Raw genomic sequence first — 15,808 nt, forward strand, 5'->3', positions numbered from 1 at the left:
CTACGTTGCTTCTCGCACGGTTTCACTCTCTATGTGAACAACAAGTTTGAAATCAAAGCAATAGCCAGAGAACCGTCACGCAGCCTCTGAGAACACGCAAGGCTGTCAAACCCTCAATGCCGATTCACAGCCCACCACCACCAAGCATTGATATCCTGATCGCTAACACCAGCCTGCCGTGCCCTCCACTCCCACTGCGTGAAACTCTCCCGGTGGATATCCAACGGCTGCACCCAACCCGGCAGCTGCGGAGGAGTCGGCCCGCCCTGCTGCATCGGCACCGAACGCGCCATCCCAGCCGGCGGCGCATAGTCCTCCAACCAAATGACCGATGTCGTCCACAAACTAATCACCGCTTCGGGCACGGCTCGCTGTCGCGCTGCCATCGTCCACGACTCCCTTGTGTCGCCTCCGCGGGGGTTTGGCGGCCCGAGGCGCTCTGGTAGGGGTGGAAGTGTCCTGTCGTAGACTTTAAGCTCCGCTCTGGCGTGTAGGGTGTGGTTGGGGTACCACCCTGTATTGGGCGCGATGGGCAGGGGCGTGAAGGAGTACATTTGCCTTGCACCGTGGGCTTCGCCGGGGAGGGGCTGGTAGAAGCGACTTCCGGGTTGTTGTTGGTTGCTCCCAGTTGGATAGGTGCTCCCAGTCGGATAGGTGCTTCTAATCGGATTGGTACTTCCGGTCGGCTGGTTGTCTCCAGGATTGGGATTGTTATTGCTGTTGTTGTTCGACATCTTCTGCTACCATGGTAAGCTTTCCCCCTGTCCGGCTTGGCCTTGAAGTAGGCTTTGACTTACAGCAAGGAGTCAAGTAGTGTTCCGGGGTTGTGAAGTACTGTTCTCGATGTGTGTGTTGGGAGAGATGCCCTTTCTGACACGACACTGAAGAGCCGATATATACCTCTGCCTTTGGACGTGCGTGAACGAAGACGACCTCACTCCACTCTAGTCGGGTGATACACGATGGTCATGCGTGTATGCGTTGTCCTCGTGTCGATATTGACCAGCGATGGTCATTGGTCGCCTCAAACATCTGTAGTACTGCGCCCCCATCCGTGGACCAAGCTCCTCATGGAATGATGTTCTGTATGCGGCTACCCGGGGGAACGATGATACTGTGCCGGATCGATCACACCCGGGTATGCACAATCTCGGGAATATATAGAAAAGCCGGGAGAAGTCGAGCACAACCAGTCATTGAATCCTGCCAGGCCTACCAGTGCCAGTGTCCACAATCACGACCGCGAAGCTAAACGCTCTGCATCCACGCCAGAAACTGTTCATTAGGCACGTACCACCTAATCGGCTCGTACGGCCCCTCGGTCTCCAAAGCAGGCTTGGTGTCCAGATTCGCCGCGTCAACGCTCAACCACAGCTCGTACTCGAGCGTGATCATCTCCGAGTGAATATTCCCCCACCCAACCTCCGTCTGCAGACATTCGTTGCACCTTTCGCCGCTAATGATGTCGAAGCCTCGCGTCACGTTGCGGCAGATTTGTTCTGGAGCGAGATTCTTCTCTTGCGCCCATTCGCATTGCACAATCACGTCCTCGTAATGTCGCTGGATGATGAATGCCGGCCGGGTCGCGTGTGGAGGGCAGAGGCCCCAGCGACGGTAGAACTGGCCTGGTGGGTGCGCGTCAATGCTGCAACGGGCGAGGGGGAAGTTCGGCAGTGGAAACGTACACATCTTCTGAGAGAAGCGTCCGAGAAAGTCGACTGATGCGAATCAAGGACCGTTCGCGAGTGATTGTAGGTTAATGGAGGATCGACAAACTCAGGCCGTGACTTCCTCGCCTTCATGCCTTCTCTCTCAAGCATCAGGTCAACTTCGACAGAGAGCAGCAGATGATGAGTTCGAAAAAGGGCATATCATCAACACCCCAATCGCATCCGCATGGTGCCAGGCGATCGTGAGTCGCAAATGACAGGAGAATCTGGTGGAGCGCGAGGAGCGAACATGAAGAAGCGCCATGCTGGGAAAGACGACATCTGACAACGGAGCGTGCCTTGCTGTGATGCTACATGTGTTCCGTGCCGGGGCTGTGTCGCTAGTGCCTCAATGATGGGGCGAACATCATCAACGGCGATTGATCCGGCCGAGCAGGGGGAGAGGACGGGCCGCGATTTGATCGATATCGATAGGGGATGACGAGGTGTTGCTTACACCGATCTTGGACGACGTTGCCGGTTAGCTGTCATCGACCTGTCGATCGAACGGCAGTGTGGGGTAGAGTGAACGGCGACACCGTCAGGCGATCGTCTTTCTCCGCGGAAGCTCGATTGCAGATGGTGAAGAGAACCAGAAGATCCTTGGGTCTGCAGTGAGGTAGAATGCAGTCCATCACCCTCGCACAGCAGGACGGCAGTTGGATGCGCGAGTATTCAAATCCACCCGTCATGGAATGAAGTGATTGCACTCTCACGCCACCATGCTACATAGCGATCACAACCCGCCAGTCAATCACTTCCATTCTCGAAATAGAAGCTTAGCGGGGTCGTGGTTGGATTGCGATCCACGGAGCAGAGTCCGGATGCAGCTACGTGTAAAATCAATCAGCAGTGAGGTGTGCTTAGACTGCTCTTGGAGGATGCTAAGTTGCATCATAGCTGCATCATACGCTTGAACCGTGACCTTCCTCGTAGATGTACCCTTTTACTCAAAAGCCGCATGCAACGCTGTCTTCGCAACGGCTCTATGTGCGCCGACCCTTCCCCTTGGTACGCGATGCTGTGGTGTGCGATGCGAGCGCACCATCGCCCGCGCGACAGAGCTGGCTACCAGGCTGATTGATTCGAGTGAAACTTGACCATAATGGCGCAGTGGCGCCTCCTGAACTTTTGGCTGGGCTGCCTTCGGTGATAGACTCCTGGAGGCTCGGTGATCAGGTGTCCCCAGCGTGATGTCCATCTCCTTCACGTCATTCCCGGACGGTGAGTCGTAGAGAGGGTTCAGGGCCACTTCTCCCTGGGGCATGACGCTGGCAGGTACAGTTGATGCTCGAGCCAGAGCAGCGTGGACCAGCGCCCAGTTGGTAGCATCGCCATACGCCTTGCGCAAATCCGGACAAGATGTCGAGAGAGCCGCGGCCAATGCTTTGACCGCTGCGGATCGAACCATAGGTCAGGACGGTTACGCAGAAAGCGTGTCGCGGCCCTTTCCATCATTGCCTGGGTGTAGAAGATCACAACGCTCCGGGGGCAGGTCTCTCCAGCACAAGCAGGGCAGTCATCCAGTAGCCGGTTAATGGTCCTCGTTTGGGTCTCGTGGCAGATCTCGTTCTCCGTCAATCCTTGGTAAATTGCCGTCATACATTGCTGGTCAACAATCGTCCTGGGATGCTCGGCGAGTCGACGTGTGAAGGGGTTCTTGCAGTTGAAGTAGGAATGCGAACATACGCACATGATGTCCCTTTTTGGATTCAGATGGACCAGAGACCAGATGCCTGGTCTTGTGGAAAGTCAGAGCTGCCATCACCCGCTGAACATATGTACCTCGTCGCCCGACTCCGTGAAACCGCGCTGGTTGCCTGCTGGCAGGTTTGCTGCGAGCCATGTGTTTGCCCAAGACGCCGCACAACGAAAAAAAACTCAGACGCTGTCAAATGTTTCGGCTATCGACCGCACTTGCAGCTTCCTAGGCCTGCGCTTCTCCCGCACCGCGCAACGCGGTCTCGACGAGAGCTCCGTGGCGGCGTCCTGCGCTTGGACTACTTTTCGCGCGGCGAGGATGGATTTCTGGAGTTGGGCTTCGTTTGGCTTGGCTTGTGGCTGCGGTCGCTGTGCTGGGGACATTGTTCCCGACGTTTCCTGCTGTTGCTCGGACGTCATAAAGCGTCCGGCATTTGTTGAGCTTGCCAGACTGGCAAACAGCCAGAGAAGTATGAGCAGAGTGGTCGTTAAGATAAGTAAGGGACTGATGTATCAAAGCAGGTTTTGGGTGTCGCCGGCGCGCCATCGAGAGAAGCTGCCCAACTCTAGCAGCACGTTGAAGACGACATTCAAGCATTGCAACTAATTGCCCTCTGGACGAACGAGTGCATTGAATCGTACAGCACTCAAGATAGTGAGTAGGGTTTGCGCAGCTACCGGCCACCACAACGTGACTTCCGGCCCCCCCGCTTTTTTGGAGTCCTTTCCTGATCACATATGCCAGGCGATGATGACGCAGATCCAGCTGCCCGTTCAAATGACTTCCAAGTCTTCCTCAAGGCTTCGTCTGCGCTGCTATCGACGGACTCGGCCGTCGTGAGTTCTCGGGGGTATCCTGCGCGCAAGCGATGTCAGTACACATTTCTGCACATTCCGAGATGCTCAGCGTCTGTACCTGATGCGCAGCCTTACTCCCCTTTTCCCGCCACGTACTGACTGCCGGCACATCGGCAAATAACCGCTCCTCCTCCGTCTTGTACGCCCTCGGCGTCAACCGAATCAAGCAATGCAACGGCACCTCCATCCACGGACTCTTCTCCTGGGTGCTGCCCATGAAATAAGCATAGATGCAGCGCAGGACGGCCTGATGCGTGACGATGAGGATGTTCTCCGACCGCTCCAGCTCCATGATGATGGGCTCGAGACGTATCACGACATCGCGGTAGCTCTCGCCGCCGAGGTAGCGATAATTGTACTTGTCTTCGTCGCGCGCTTTGAAGTCGCGCGGATACTTCTCCTCGATTTCGGCGTAGGTCAGGCCGTCGCAGACACCGGAATCGAGCTCGTCCAGCGCCTTCCACGCTAGCTTTTCGTAGGGGAGGTGTTGCGCTGTTTGCGCCGTTCGCTTGAGAGTCGATGTCCAGACGGTAAGGGGGCTGTCACCGGCGGATCGCTTGACTAATGTCGGCAACTCTTCGGCGTATTTCCTGCCGCGTGCAGATAGGTTTGCATCGCCGCCAATTTGTCCGGACAAGTTGTACATTGACTCGCCGTGCTATTTAAGTTAGGCTCAGCATATCCAATCGTCATGATGTCGCACCACTCACCCGACTGATCCATATGGAGCGCGGTTTGATGTGCAGATTCATCAGGTAGTACACCACGCGCGACTGCAAGTAGTCCTGGATGCGATTGATGATGACCTGCGAGCCCACGTTGATAATCTTGCAATACGTCATGTCCGCCTCGTCCTCGTCCAGCGTCTCATACACCCGCTCATACATCTTTATCCGCTCCAGGAAGTCCTTGGCCGCGTGCTCGGGATCCAGCCCCTCGTAGTCGGGGCTTGTCGTCTTCACCTCGAGAATGTTGCTTAGTATGATGTCCTCGCGATCGCACTTGCTCTCCACAAAGATAGTTTCTATGCCCTCTGCGTCGCAGCGCTCTTTGATCCATCGTCGTCGGGGTTTGGTGGAGTTGGTGGCATCGAGGATGGCGATGAGGTTGTCGGGCGAGCGGAACCATTTGCACATGTCGTCCACTGCGGCCTCGGCGGCGGCTTTGCGAAGCCGTTCGCCTTCCTTGTTGCTGGTGTCGAAGAAGGCGGCGTTGGGCTGAGGAGTGGCGGTGCGGCGGTAGTTGCCGACGTTGAAGCATTTCGCCGTAATGCTCAGCCAGCCGAGATAGCGCACGACTACAGAGGATTAGGATCTCGGTATGACACGGACCTCCGAGATCGCTCGATGAAGAACAGTATATGGACTCACCCTTCTGGGCAATCAGACTCTTTCCTCGCGCAGGCAAACCGACCATGACGACGCAAATGCGAGTGTCTTCAGCCTGCACGCCCACGCCATTGGTGACGGCGTTGGAGCTACCTCTTGTTCTTGTTGCCGGCCGCATAAAGTCGCCTTGTGGCGTGCGCATAAGGTTAGACTTGTATTGATCGGGTTGCTGCTGGGAAGCTCCATCGGCAGGGGAGGGGATGTCGTCCACGGCGGGCGACATGTTGGGAGGGTTGGACAGCCGGAGACGAGATGGTGGGAGGTGGTGAAGGGTACGGCGTTTGGTGGAACGGTCGGAGAACGCACTCGTCTTGAGTCGCGTTCGGGGTCAGGGTGCGTGAGGGCGAGTAAGGAGTGACTCCGGTTGGTGATAGGCTGCTGGTGCTCTCCCTCCTAGCAAGTTCATGGGGAACACCGGGCGTGCGGGTGTAGTCGGGTGGTGGGACGGATGGCAGACGATGCCTACGGGACAAGAGCTGCATGTACCTCAATCAGCTGATGAACAGACCGGGGTTGACTTGGCGGAATGTACTCGTTTGTGCGTGGGGGATAATCTTGCATGTACTGTACGTAACTCAACTCGTCGAGGTTTTTGTGTGTAGCGGGCTGGCGGGCGTTGATATCATCGGCTCTCGCTCCGCCTGCCTCATCCATCCCGAAGCTTACAGTATGGCGCCGCGGCTGCTCGGCAAGGCAAGCTAGCCGCAACGACTTCATGAAGTTGATCGTGAATGACAATGACATGCTTGCAGTGCTCGTGTTCGCGGTCTGAAATGCGTAGACGTATTGCCATCTTCGGTTTTTGGGTTGCTCTGTCAGGACTACATTGAGGACATATCTACTGCACTCTTAAACCCTCCTCAAACATCTGATCAAACATCCACCATCGTTTATCTTGTCCATCTCACCGAAAGTCCTGCACAACTCGCATCCGGCTGTCGCAAAGTCGCCTTTACGCGTGCTGTGTTCGTCGAGGGGTACCACCCGGCACGGTTGACTCCGCTCTGGAAAGCAAGACAGCCTTGTCTTCTGCTGTGAACGGCAAGTCGTGCAGCAGTGTCAAGCACATCCGTCAGCCTGCATCATGATCTCTCTCGCCCTTTGCCTCACGAGATAAACTCGCCCACCCTCTCCCGAATCAACGCCGCACTCCTGCCGGCGTCCATGAACAAGCCCACCGCCTCCGCTACATCCCCTCCACTTACAACCCCGCCCTCACTGCCTCTCGCCCGCGCCAGGATCCCTGCAGGCGCAAGCAGCTGCAGCGCATATCGTAGACTGACCTTCTCCCCCTGCGCTGTCAAGGCCTCCAACGCCTCCGGACTCAAGCTCGCCGAAACTTTCAGACTCTGCGCCGCGGCAGATGAGTCCGTGGAGAGCTGAGGAGCGGTCGGAGTGGCGAACTCGAGGCGCGCCCGGATTTGTATGATGGTGCGGATTTCGCTGGGAGTGTAGGGGTTTGTGGGGATGATGAGCAGGCGCGGGAGGAGATCGGGAGGAATGCCGTGGGCGGATATGAGACCTGACGATGGGTCGAGGGGAGAGTTTGTGCCACGGATGGTCGTTTGACCGCGGTTGCTGGCGAGGATGACAATGGGACTGATGGTGCTTTCCAGCGCGCGGTTGAGATAGGTGAAGCATTCGATGTCGAGCATATGCACCTGAGGAAGAAAGTGGTCAGCATGAAGAATGGGGTTGTAGAGGGCGTCGCGAATCTTACCTCGTCAATGAAAAGAACACCCGGCACCAGCTCAGCGACTCCTTGATCAATGTATTTGTTGACCACTTTGTTGATCTCGCCCCGGAGCTTCTCCGTAATCTCCGTCTTCCTGGGCTTCATCAATTGCCCCATCATGCTCATCACGTCTTGCCCACCCTGCGGCCTTGCATTCGCAACGTCCAGGTCGTGCAGCGTGACGTCTTGCACCACGTCTTTCTTCTTGTGAACGTCGCCCTTTGGCACAGGCACGTACTCTTCCGCCTCGAGATCGAACTCGGTGGAGAAGGCATCGGAGCGGCCAACACGTTTGACGGCACCAGTGTTGGCTTCGATGTATATCACGTCTCCCAGCCGGACGCGCTCCTTTTGGATGGCCTCGTAGATGCTGGGATCGAGCCGCAGCTTCTTCGTTCCTCTCGAGCTCCGCAAAGTAATGACGAGATGTGAAATGGTCCTCCCGTACGCCCCGAGCGGGTTCTCGCTCTCCTCCGGTGTGAGCTCCACCACCTCGCCTTCATACACCTCCTTCTTCTCCTGTACCCGCAGCCCAATGGCGCGTCGGAAGTTCTCCATCAATGCTTCTGTCTTTTTGACCTCGGCACTGTACACCTCGCTCCCCGTCATCAAGCAGAACGGCACCTTGGTCCCGAGCTCCTGGCTGACGGCCAGCGCCAAAGCCGTTTTCCCTGTACCCGGTCCGCCAGCGAGCAGCACGGCCTTGCCGGCCATCTTCTTGGCGCGGATGAGATCGACCACCACACCGCATGCTTCTCGCGCCGCGGTCTGTCCGACGAAGCCGTGGCTGTCCTGTGCGGCGGTGCCATCGGGTCGCAGGCCGAGCCCTTTGATGTGCGAATGGGCTGCTGTGCGGTTTTCGCGGCTGTTGTTGGGTCGGACCTCCGATATTGAAACGGGCTCGGGGCCCTTTGTGGCCGCGGCGGGAGGTTGTGGTTGAGGGGTGGGTGCGACGGCGCCGTTTGAGGTCGCCATTGTGACAGGGTGGATGGGAGTGTCCCTGCGGCAGCTAGGAGCGCGACGGGAAGAGTTTGGCTGGGGTCAGAGGATGTGGGAGAGCCTGAATCAGTCTGACCAAGGAGTGACTCGATACTTGGAGGCGTTACAGAAGCACGAAAGGGAGATCATACGGCGGTCTCGTTTAGCAGTCGCGGTTGCAGTGAGAAGAAACGCGCGGGCGGAAACTTTTACCCTCGGCAAACCTTCCCGTCCGCGTGGATACAATCCTGCCAGCATCGTGACCAGAGTCGACTCGATTTCTCGTTTTCCTGATGATGACAGTGAGAAGCCTGAAGCCGTCGACTCGAGTCGGCAGTTGTTGACGTTTTTCGTCGATTTGGTCGGCGTATGGGTGATACACACTTGCTGCAGGGATGCGAAGACGGGAATCACGTGGATGGAGCAGTCTTATAGAAGTCTCAACATGATGGTACTTGTCGATAAAGGAGCACCCTGTCAGGCTACATGCCAGGCTCACTTCTACCGCGTTCAATTAAGTGTGGGATGGGGAGCGTTCGGAGCGATATGTCTCGTAAAGTACAGCCGTGTTGGCCTCTATTAGTTAAATCCCCGCTCTCATTGGTCGCCGGATGGCGTCACCGTCCCTCCATCAAAGACATCTCCGAAACACCGCGCTGCCCACTCTTGCTTTTGTCACCTCACGCTTTCCACCACCATCCCACCTGATTCAACGACCTCATCACCTATCCCCGCCGCATCGTCTCTTTGCCATCGGCGTCTTCGCATCATGGCAACTCTACGGACGAGCGGGCCCTCAATAGCGACAATATTCCGCTTCGCCTCCCAACCAGCCGCCACAAGAAGATGCACACGCTGTCTACGAGCGCAGAGATGTCCCTTTTCCTCCTTCCGACCAGCCCAGCAATCCTCCAAACGACCGCTGATGACCGAGACCGCGCGACCGCAAACTCTCTCCTCCTCCGTGCCGCCGCCACCCCGGAATGAAGGTATCCCGGAGACGAGCATATCGAGCGGCGATCAGAAGACTTGGCCACCTACCGCGCCATGGGAGAGGAAAGACAGCAGAGAAGTGAGTGAAAGGGAAAGCGAAGCGCAGAAGAGCAAGCCCACGGCCGCCGGCGCCGGAACTGCCACCACGCAAACCGCCTCTACTCCTAAGAAATCCAAACTCCGTCCCCGCAAGGCGCCCATCTCCCTCACCCCCACCGCCGTCTCGCAACTGCGCGGCCTCTTCGACCAGCCTGAATCCAAGATGATTCGAGTAGGCGTGAAGAATCGCGGCTGCTCTGGCCTGGCATACCATCTCGAATACGTTGACAAGGCCGGCGCCTTCGACGAGGCAGTGGAGCAGGATGGAGTGAAGGTGTTGATTGATAGCAAGGCGCTATTCAGCATTATTGGGAGTGAGATGGATTGGCTGGAGGACAAGCTGAGTGCGAGGTTTGTGTTTCGGAATCCGAATATCAGTGAGTCCTCCGTCCCCTTCGTGAGTCTTCCACGTACGTGCTAACAATGAGGACTTTGCAGCTGAACAATGCGGCTGTGGCGAATCTTTCTCTGTCGGATAGACTGTTACAACCATCATCGTACAGCATTATTGAGTCACCTGAAAGCGTTCATGAGCGAGCATTCAACCGCGATACAGGGCGAATATACAGAGATCTAAATGCTGCAATCTATCTTACCCATCATTGAGATTCTCATCATGTAACGCTCAAAACTTGCCCGGTTCATAGTCCACCACCCTCACGTTCATCACCACATTCTTCAAAGTCGCCACGAAAGCCAGATGCTCCGGATCTTGTTCGAGATAGTACTTCCGATCTTCTTGGTTCTGAAACTCGCTTACAAAACCATGTGTGAAGGCCCCCTACCACGTAACAATCAGCAAGACAGATCAAAAGGGACAAGGGAGACAGGGGCTCCGACTACTTGTAAGCCCTCGGGACTGTTATCTCTCCCGCCACCGTAAGACTTGACGTAGGGTTGGCGAGTGATGGGATGTACGCATTTCTGGGAGAGCGCGAGCATGCGAGTGCAGACCTGAATCGTTGCATCCGCAAATGTCAGTGATGTTGTTGCTTCGACGTGGTGGTGGCCTTGACATACGTCTTCAACTTGTGCGTGGGTCGTGACGGGATAGAATTCAAACAGGACGATGTGAATGATCGGCATCTTGGCCTGCGCAGGCTCGCTGTGGACGCCGAATTACGTGCGTACAACGAGTGGCCCTGCTTTGAAGTCGATGTCGCCAAGTGGTTTCGTGCAGTCTGTCTCGTTGGAAGCGATTGATGCAGATGACGTTTTGGGGCGGCGCAAGCTGTTTTCAACGTCTGCCGTGACGGGTGTCGACGCGACTTCTGTCTGAGGTGGTTATCTCATGGGCGTCTCTTTCGATGGGCCAAGTTGTGTTTGAGTCGAGAATGGCGGAGATGGCCTTGTCGGGTCATTGGGATCAGAAGAAGACGATCGAGGCGGCATACGTCAAACCCCAATTGCTGAGTCAGCCCCGCGAGATCCGATATGCAGCACGTGGATTAGGAAGCTCGAAGCTTCATGTTCCAACGACAACACATCGCATGCTACACTTCTACGGTCTAAGCAGCCGTGAGCTGCAATCATGGCACCTCCAGTCGGCACACCACTGGACCTGGTCATCCGCTTCTCAACGTCCAACCCCGACATCGTCCTCACCCTCGACCATCCTGACTCAACCACATGCCTTTCCTTGAAGCAGCTCATCCGCTCCCACCTTGAACTTCCCGCTTCCACCAGCCGAATACGCCTCATCCACGCCGGAAAGGTACTGAAAGATAACGAGGCGGTGTCAAGAAGTGTTAGTGTCACCCTTCCGCCGCCATCATCAACGACTCGAGATGACGAAGACAGGAAGAGTGAGAAGGCTCTGGGCAAGCAGCCAGTGCGCGATGGAAAGCAGGCTCTGGCCGCGAGAGTCTACATACACTGCTCCATCGGCGATCCCCTGACTCCCTCCGAACTCTCCTCCGAAGCCAAAGCAGCACAAGAGGCAGATGCGGCATTGGAGTCGAAAGCGCAACAAAATGCCATATCAACGACTACCCAAGGTCATGCCGCCTCGACCACTACCACCCCTGCTCCGCGAGGCTTTGATCGCCTTCTTTCCGCCGGCTTCACTCCCGCAGAAATCGCTACGCTTCGAACGCAGTTCCTCGCCATCCAATCCCACACCCACACCCCCGATACCATGCCGACCGGCGCGCAACTGCTCGCACTCGAAGAACGCTGGCTCGACAATCCCTCCAACCCCAATGCTGCCGGCGCGGAAGACACGGGTGGCTTTGGGGGCGAAGATGCGGGGGGCCTGGAGGATATGCTGTATGGCAATTTGATCGGCTTCTTCTGGCCGCTTGGCGCCATGTTCTGGCTGATAAGAGAGGACGGGGTGTGGTCGAAGCGGAAGCAGATTGCCGTGTTATCTGGCTTCTTGGTCAATCTGGCTTTTGGCTTCTTGAGTATTATGAACTGAGCGTCTGCGCCAATCTTCATGGAGACCAAGAGGAGGCTGGGCGAGCACGAGAGTGCTTTTGGGTCCGCAGATGACGCTGTGAAAGGTCGTCTTTTCGGGAGATTGGACGAGAGTCCAGTCGTCGATGAAGACTTCCTGGCTGTCCAGTGCGAGCTGACCGTTGCTGTTGCTCCCTACCACCCAGAGTCGATGCCGCTCATCAATCGCGACCAGATGGTTATCGCCCACTGCGACGTCAACGACATCAACGACCTCTCCATCTGCATCGGCCAGGGCCACCAGCGCGACCTCGCCCGCGCCTACCTCGCGCAGCGGCTTGATCGTAAGATCGCCTCCAGGACTCCCAACGCCCCAAATATATAGGGCGTCGTCCTCACTCAAAGCGGCGCAAATCCAACCTCCGCACGCGATCTTGCGGATTCTCAGTCCACCGAGCGCGTCCACGATGCCAGGTGTTTCGGCCGCAACGGCGCTTTCGTCGTTGATCGAGCGGCCAAGGCTTTGATGGCGCGCGTCACCCCAGCTGTAGACCTCGCTGCTTTCTGTGCGGAGCAGGAATGTCGCCGTGTTGGCGATAAGATCCAATGGACGCGAGGGAAGCCTGAAGCGTTGCGCTTCCTGCTGCACCTGGGTGTTGCTGGAGTTGTCCATCCATCGAACGAAATCCGAACACTGCTCGAACTTGACGACTTCGTAATCTCGCGAGGCTTCAGCAGGCTCCCGAAGAACGATAGCGAGCCTGCCATTCCCCGCAAGAGCGACATGGCTAATTCGCGCTGCGGACTCCCCCTCGCTAACACGTTCCAGCACACCATCTCGGATGCCCTCCCGCTCTCGAAGCAAATACAACCTCCCATTATCATCCAAGCAACCCACCATACCATCATGGTCACCAAAGCCGCACTTCAAACCCCTCGCAGTCTCCGCATCCAGTTCATAGTCGAAAGCTTGATGCCCGAGGCCCACGAGCCTCTTCCCGCCTACCACGATGACGGTGGAACTCCAGCCCGCGAAAAGAATTCGTATCTCAGTGTCGTTTTGTAGAGTGAGAGTCGGATAAGCGGCGCGGATGTCGTCGAGACGATGGTCTGATAGTTGTCCGAAGGCATTGAAGCCCGCTGCTAGAAGGGTGAAGGGCTGGCGCGGGGCCGTGGTGGGGTCTGCGCTCTCCATCCACTGGTGGCTCTGAGTGGAGTGAGGGATAGATATTCACCATGAAGCATTCACACTTTCACGCGAGGTGGTGGATAAACTGAGTGATCGAAGTGCAGAAGTTCACCGCAGCTTCATTCGGAATTTCTTAATCGAAGCTCTTGCCCCGCCTCGGAGCCGCTCCACCCACGCACATCAGTAACAAATCGCCGCGTAGCCTTGCAATTTATATGTAGTCTTACTTCTTTGCCATTCATTCACTCGTCTATCATCCTCTACAAAACTGCTTCCACATCTCCGCTCACTTTCCCGGCCTCGTATAAACCGTCGTAGCAACATAATCCTTATTCGGGCCCTTGACCGTATGCGTCAGCCTCCACTCCCTCAACGCCACACCCTGCATCGGCAACCGGTACTCAGTCCAATACATATCCCGTCCACAAGGATGATCCGCCTTGGCAACGAGCGCCCCTTCGCGCCTCATAGCCTCCGAACTCTCGAAAGCAAGGTCGTGAAAGAGGTAGTCGACTTCCAACAATGCCCGATCCGGCTTGACGAACCATACACTCAGCGTATCCGTCGCTTCGCGGTAGCGGTAGACGTATCGCCGCTTCGCGGTCATGGTGGCGCCGCTGGTGGCGAGGGTAAAGGTGCCGGCTTCGGTGTACAGGTACTCGAAATCGAAGGGGTGGCCGTTGTTTCCGTTGGAGGTGGGATGGCGGGGGTGGAAGGAGGCTGTGCCTTCTAGTGTGCCGGAGGGGAAGGTGGGTGTTGAGCTGGTGAAGTGTCGCTTGATGGTCCAGGTTCCTTGTAGGGCGCAGAAAGCGGCGCGCGCGACGTATTTCGTGTGGTGTGTGGAGGCGTTCCATTCTTGCGAGAGGTCTGCCATTACTGCATCCGCTTCTGCGGTGTTGGTGAATGGAGTCCGATAGCGTGCTGGAGAGGGCATGCCTTCTCGCTCTTTGAAGCCTTTACTGCGACGTTGCAGGCCCAGCTCTTTTGCCATGTCCTCCATGTACCCCAAATGGTCGCCTAGCCAGTACTGCGGAACATCCAGTGAGCGATCTCGCATGCTGGCGCGCAGCTTCAGCAGCTCTTCTTGCTGCTCGTACGGCTTTGTCGCAGGGATTTTCCCCGATGTCCATCGCTGAGCGGCGAGACGAGCTTGCATCTCCATCACAGGCCAGTATGGGCCTTCGTAGAAGCCGATGAATGCGAGGGTCGGAGCGTCGCGATTAATTGTTTGCCATTGCTCGAGGATCATGGGCAGGCGCATGCTGTCTGGATCGTACTTGATTGCCGCTTTGGTGGCATCATCGAGTATATCTAGCGCAGGATGAGGCGTGTATCCTGTAGCGTGGACGATGGCAGCGATGTCGTTGATGATCAGCTTTTCATCGCCCTGTTGGACTACGACCGAGGCAGTACTGCCGTCTTCGCCGAGTCTGATCTCATTGACTCTGCCTGCAACCACGTCGATCGTCCCACTGCGGACATACTCAGCGTAGCTTTCGCTGAGTGCGACGTAGACTGATCCCCGTCCGTCGCCGGGGTGTGAGACCAGCGCTGGACTAATGTCAGAGAGGTCGCCGCCCATCATGTTTTGAAGCGTCTGATGGACGATATTCCTAACTTCCATTGTCTGCCGACCACCATAAGACGGCAAGGACTCTGGACGGCGGGCAAAGTCGTAAAGTCGAAAGTCCAGTGGCACGTAGGATTTCGAGTGGTCTTGGTACTCGATGAAAGGAGGGACGGGATAGAGAGGACGCGGGGTGATATGGACGATTTTGAAGTCTTGATATCTTTGAGCCTTGCTTCTGTCTGGCGACCATTGCGTGTCGGAGATTTGGAGCGCGATGTTTGCGGCCGTCTCCCCGGAAGAGTTGCCCCCTCCGAGCATGAGGATGGCTCTACCCTGAGCAGGCTGTGAATCTGGACAGAGGCGGTCGAGAGAGCGAAAAGCTGATGTGTGGAGGGTCGGCACTGGCATATGCGGATATGATTTTGGCAGATGGGGAACTGAATGCCGGAGGTCTCGTGGCTGGGCGAAGAAACCAGAGGCCATAATCAAATAGTCGAATGTCAACGTCTCGCTGTGGCCGTTGGAGTCGCGCACGGTGATGTTCCACTGATCACCTTTTCGTTCGGCGTTCGTCACTCCAGTTTTGCAACGAATCGTGCCTTCTGGAATGTACCTCCTCGCATACGTCTCCAGATACTCGTTCACCATCCATGCCTTGGGGAACAGAGGCGGCCTAGGCCCATCCTTGGAGTGACCGTTCTCCTGGCCGCGGTGCAAGTCCACCGACGCCCAGTCCAAATCTGCGAAGCCGACGGTGAATCTCGACAGATTGGTCGGAGTGTCAGGACTCAGGAATGCGTCTTGAGTAGTCCTGCCCAGCGCCCAGATGCCTCCGATTCGAGCCTTCTTCTCGAAGACGGTGACGCGGAACTGTCCAGTTTCGGCAAAGGTTTTTGCAGTCACCAGGCCACCTGGACCGGCACCGATGATACAGACTGACTTCATGTTGTCATAGCGTGTTCAGCGATGTCAACTCCCAGATCGCTCCAGTTTCGAAGAAGATATTGTTGGTTTTGACCTCATCACCGCTCGAGAAATGCGTTGTGTAGAGCCAGAGGGTGTAGCTGGCAGTACAGGTAGCTCCGAATCAAATCCATGCCTTCGTCCTTTCGTAAAGGAGTATTGCAAGTCGATATCATGACCGTGGTGATGGACGTCCAGCGCCTTCTCGCTTTCGGACTTTCCGGGGCG

General features: G+C 56.5%; 9 protein-coding genes across 9 annotated transcripts; 3 read left to right on the forward strand and 6 right to left on the reverse strand.

The window, feature by feature from the left end:
- Positions 1 to 81: 81 nt before the first annotated feature.
- BDY17DRAFT_49668 (uncharacterized protein) lies at positions 82 to 1,021 on the reverse strand. Its single transcript, XM_033738446.1, has 2 exons — positions 798 to 1,021; positions 82 to 737 (listed from the first exon to the last, which is right to left on the reverse strand). The coding sequence occupies exon 2, from the start codon at positions 732 to 734 to the stop codon at positions 114 to 116; it is 621 nt and encodes a 206-aa protein (XP_033585681.1). The 5' UTR covers positions 735 to 737; positions 798 to 1,021; the 3' UTR covers positions 82 to 113.
- On the reverse strand, positions 1,020 to 2,008 carry BDY17DRAFT_49873 (uncharacterized protein). The gene is made up of 2 exons (XM_033738450.1): positions 1,686 to 2,008; positions 1,020 to 1,620 (listed from the first exon to the last, which is right to left on the reverse strand). Exons 1-2 carry the CDS (start codon positions 1,818 to 1,820, stop codon positions 1,249 to 1,251), a joined length of 507 nt encoding a protein of 168 aa, XP_033585682.1. The 5' UTR covers positions 1,821 to 2,008; the 3' UTR covers positions 1,020 to 1,248.
- Positions 2,009 to 3,215: 1,207 nt separating this feature from the next.
- Positions 3,216 to 4,112, forward strand: BDY17DRAFT_49812 (uncharacterized protein). The gene is made up of 2 exons (XM_033738448.1): positions 3,216 to 3,309; positions 3,403 to 4,112. Exon 2 carries the CDS (start codon positions 3,403 to 3,405, stop codon positions 4,015 to 4,017), a length of 615 nt encoding a protein of 204 aa, XP_033585683.1. The 5' UTR covers positions 3,216 to 3,309; the 3' UTR covers positions 4,018 to 4,112.
- Positions 4,113 to 4,206: 94 nt separating this feature from the next.
- Positions 4,207 to 5,774, reverse strand: BDY17DRAFT_257602 (6-phosphofructo-2-kinase-domain-containing protein; the record flags this gene model as incomplete). The annotated part of the gene is made up of 3 exons (XM_033731700.1): positions 4,207 to 4,926; positions 4,979 to 5,565; positions 5,639 to 5,774. 3 exons carry the CDS (start codon positions 5,772 to 5,774, stop codon positions 4,207 to 4,209), a joined length of 1,443 nt encoding a protein of 480 aa, XP_033585684.1.
- A 988-nt stretch (positions 5,775 to 6,762) lies between these two features.
- BDY17DRAFT_257800 (ATP-dependent DNA helicase pontin) lies at positions 6,763 to 8,366 on the reverse strand (the record flags this gene model as incomplete). Its single annotated transcript, XM_033731719.1, has 3 exons — positions 6,763 to 6,979; positions 7,061 to 7,317; positions 7,377 to 8,366. 3 exons carry the CDS (start codon positions 8,364 to 8,366, stop codon positions 6,763 to 6,765), a joined length of 1,464 nt encoding a protein of 487 aa, XP_033585685.1.
- Positions 8,367 to 9,004: 638 nt separating this feature from the next.
- On the forward strand, positions 9,005 to 10,040 carry BDY17DRAFT_305011 (uncharacterized protein). Its single transcript, XM_033734802.1, has 2 exons — positions 9,005 to 9,838; positions 9,900 to 10,040. Exons 1-2 carry the CDS (start codon positions 9,139 to 9,141, stop codon positions 9,938 to 9,940), a joined length of 741 nt encoding a protein of 246 aa, XP_033585686.1. The 5' UTR covers positions 9,005 to 9,138; the 3' UTR covers positions 9,941 to 10,040.
- Positions 10,041 to 10,086: 46 nt separating this feature from the next.
- On the reverse strand, positions 10,087 to 10,547 carry BDY17DRAFT_327908 (uncharacterized protein; the record flags this gene model as incomplete). The annotated part of the gene is made up of 3 exons (XM_033737758.1): positions 10,087 to 10,242; positions 10,305 to 10,415; positions 10,482 to 10,547. 3 exons carry the CDS (start codon positions 10,545 to 10,547, stop codon positions 10,087 to 10,089), a joined length of 333 nt encoding a protein of 110 aa, XP_033585687.1.
- Positions 10,548 to 10,992: 445 nt separating this feature from the next.
- Positions 10,993 to 11,880, forward strand: BDY17DRAFT_257525 (DUF2407 C-terminal domain-containing protein; the record flags this gene model as incomplete). The annotated part of the gene is made up of 1 exon (XM_033731695.1): positions 10,993 to 11,880. The coding sequence occupies one exon, from the start codon at positions 10,993 to 10,995 to the stop codon at positions 11,878 to 11,880; it is 888 nt and encodes a 295-aa protein (XP_033585688.1).
- Positions 11,881 to 13,266: 1,386 nt separating this feature from the next.
- On the reverse strand, positions 13,267 to 15,754 carry BDY17DRAFT_305016 (uncharacterized protein). The gene has a single exon (XM_033734803.1). It carries the CDS (start codon positions 15,560 to 15,562, stop codon positions 13,334 to 13,336), a length of 2,229 nt encoding a protein of 742 aa, XP_033585689.1. The 5' UTR covers positions 15,563 to 15,754; the 3' UTR covers positions 13,267 to 13,333.
- Positions 15,755 to 15,808: the final 54 nt, after the last annotated feature.

Source organism: Neohortaea acidophila, assembly GCF_010093505.1.
Source record: "Neohortaea acidophila strain CBS 113389 unplaced genomic scaffold BDY17scaffold_12, whole genome shotgun sequence".
NCBI lineage: Eukaryota > Fungi > Ascomycota > Dothideomycetes > Mycosphaerellales > Teratosphaeriaceae > Neohortaea > Neohortaea acidophila.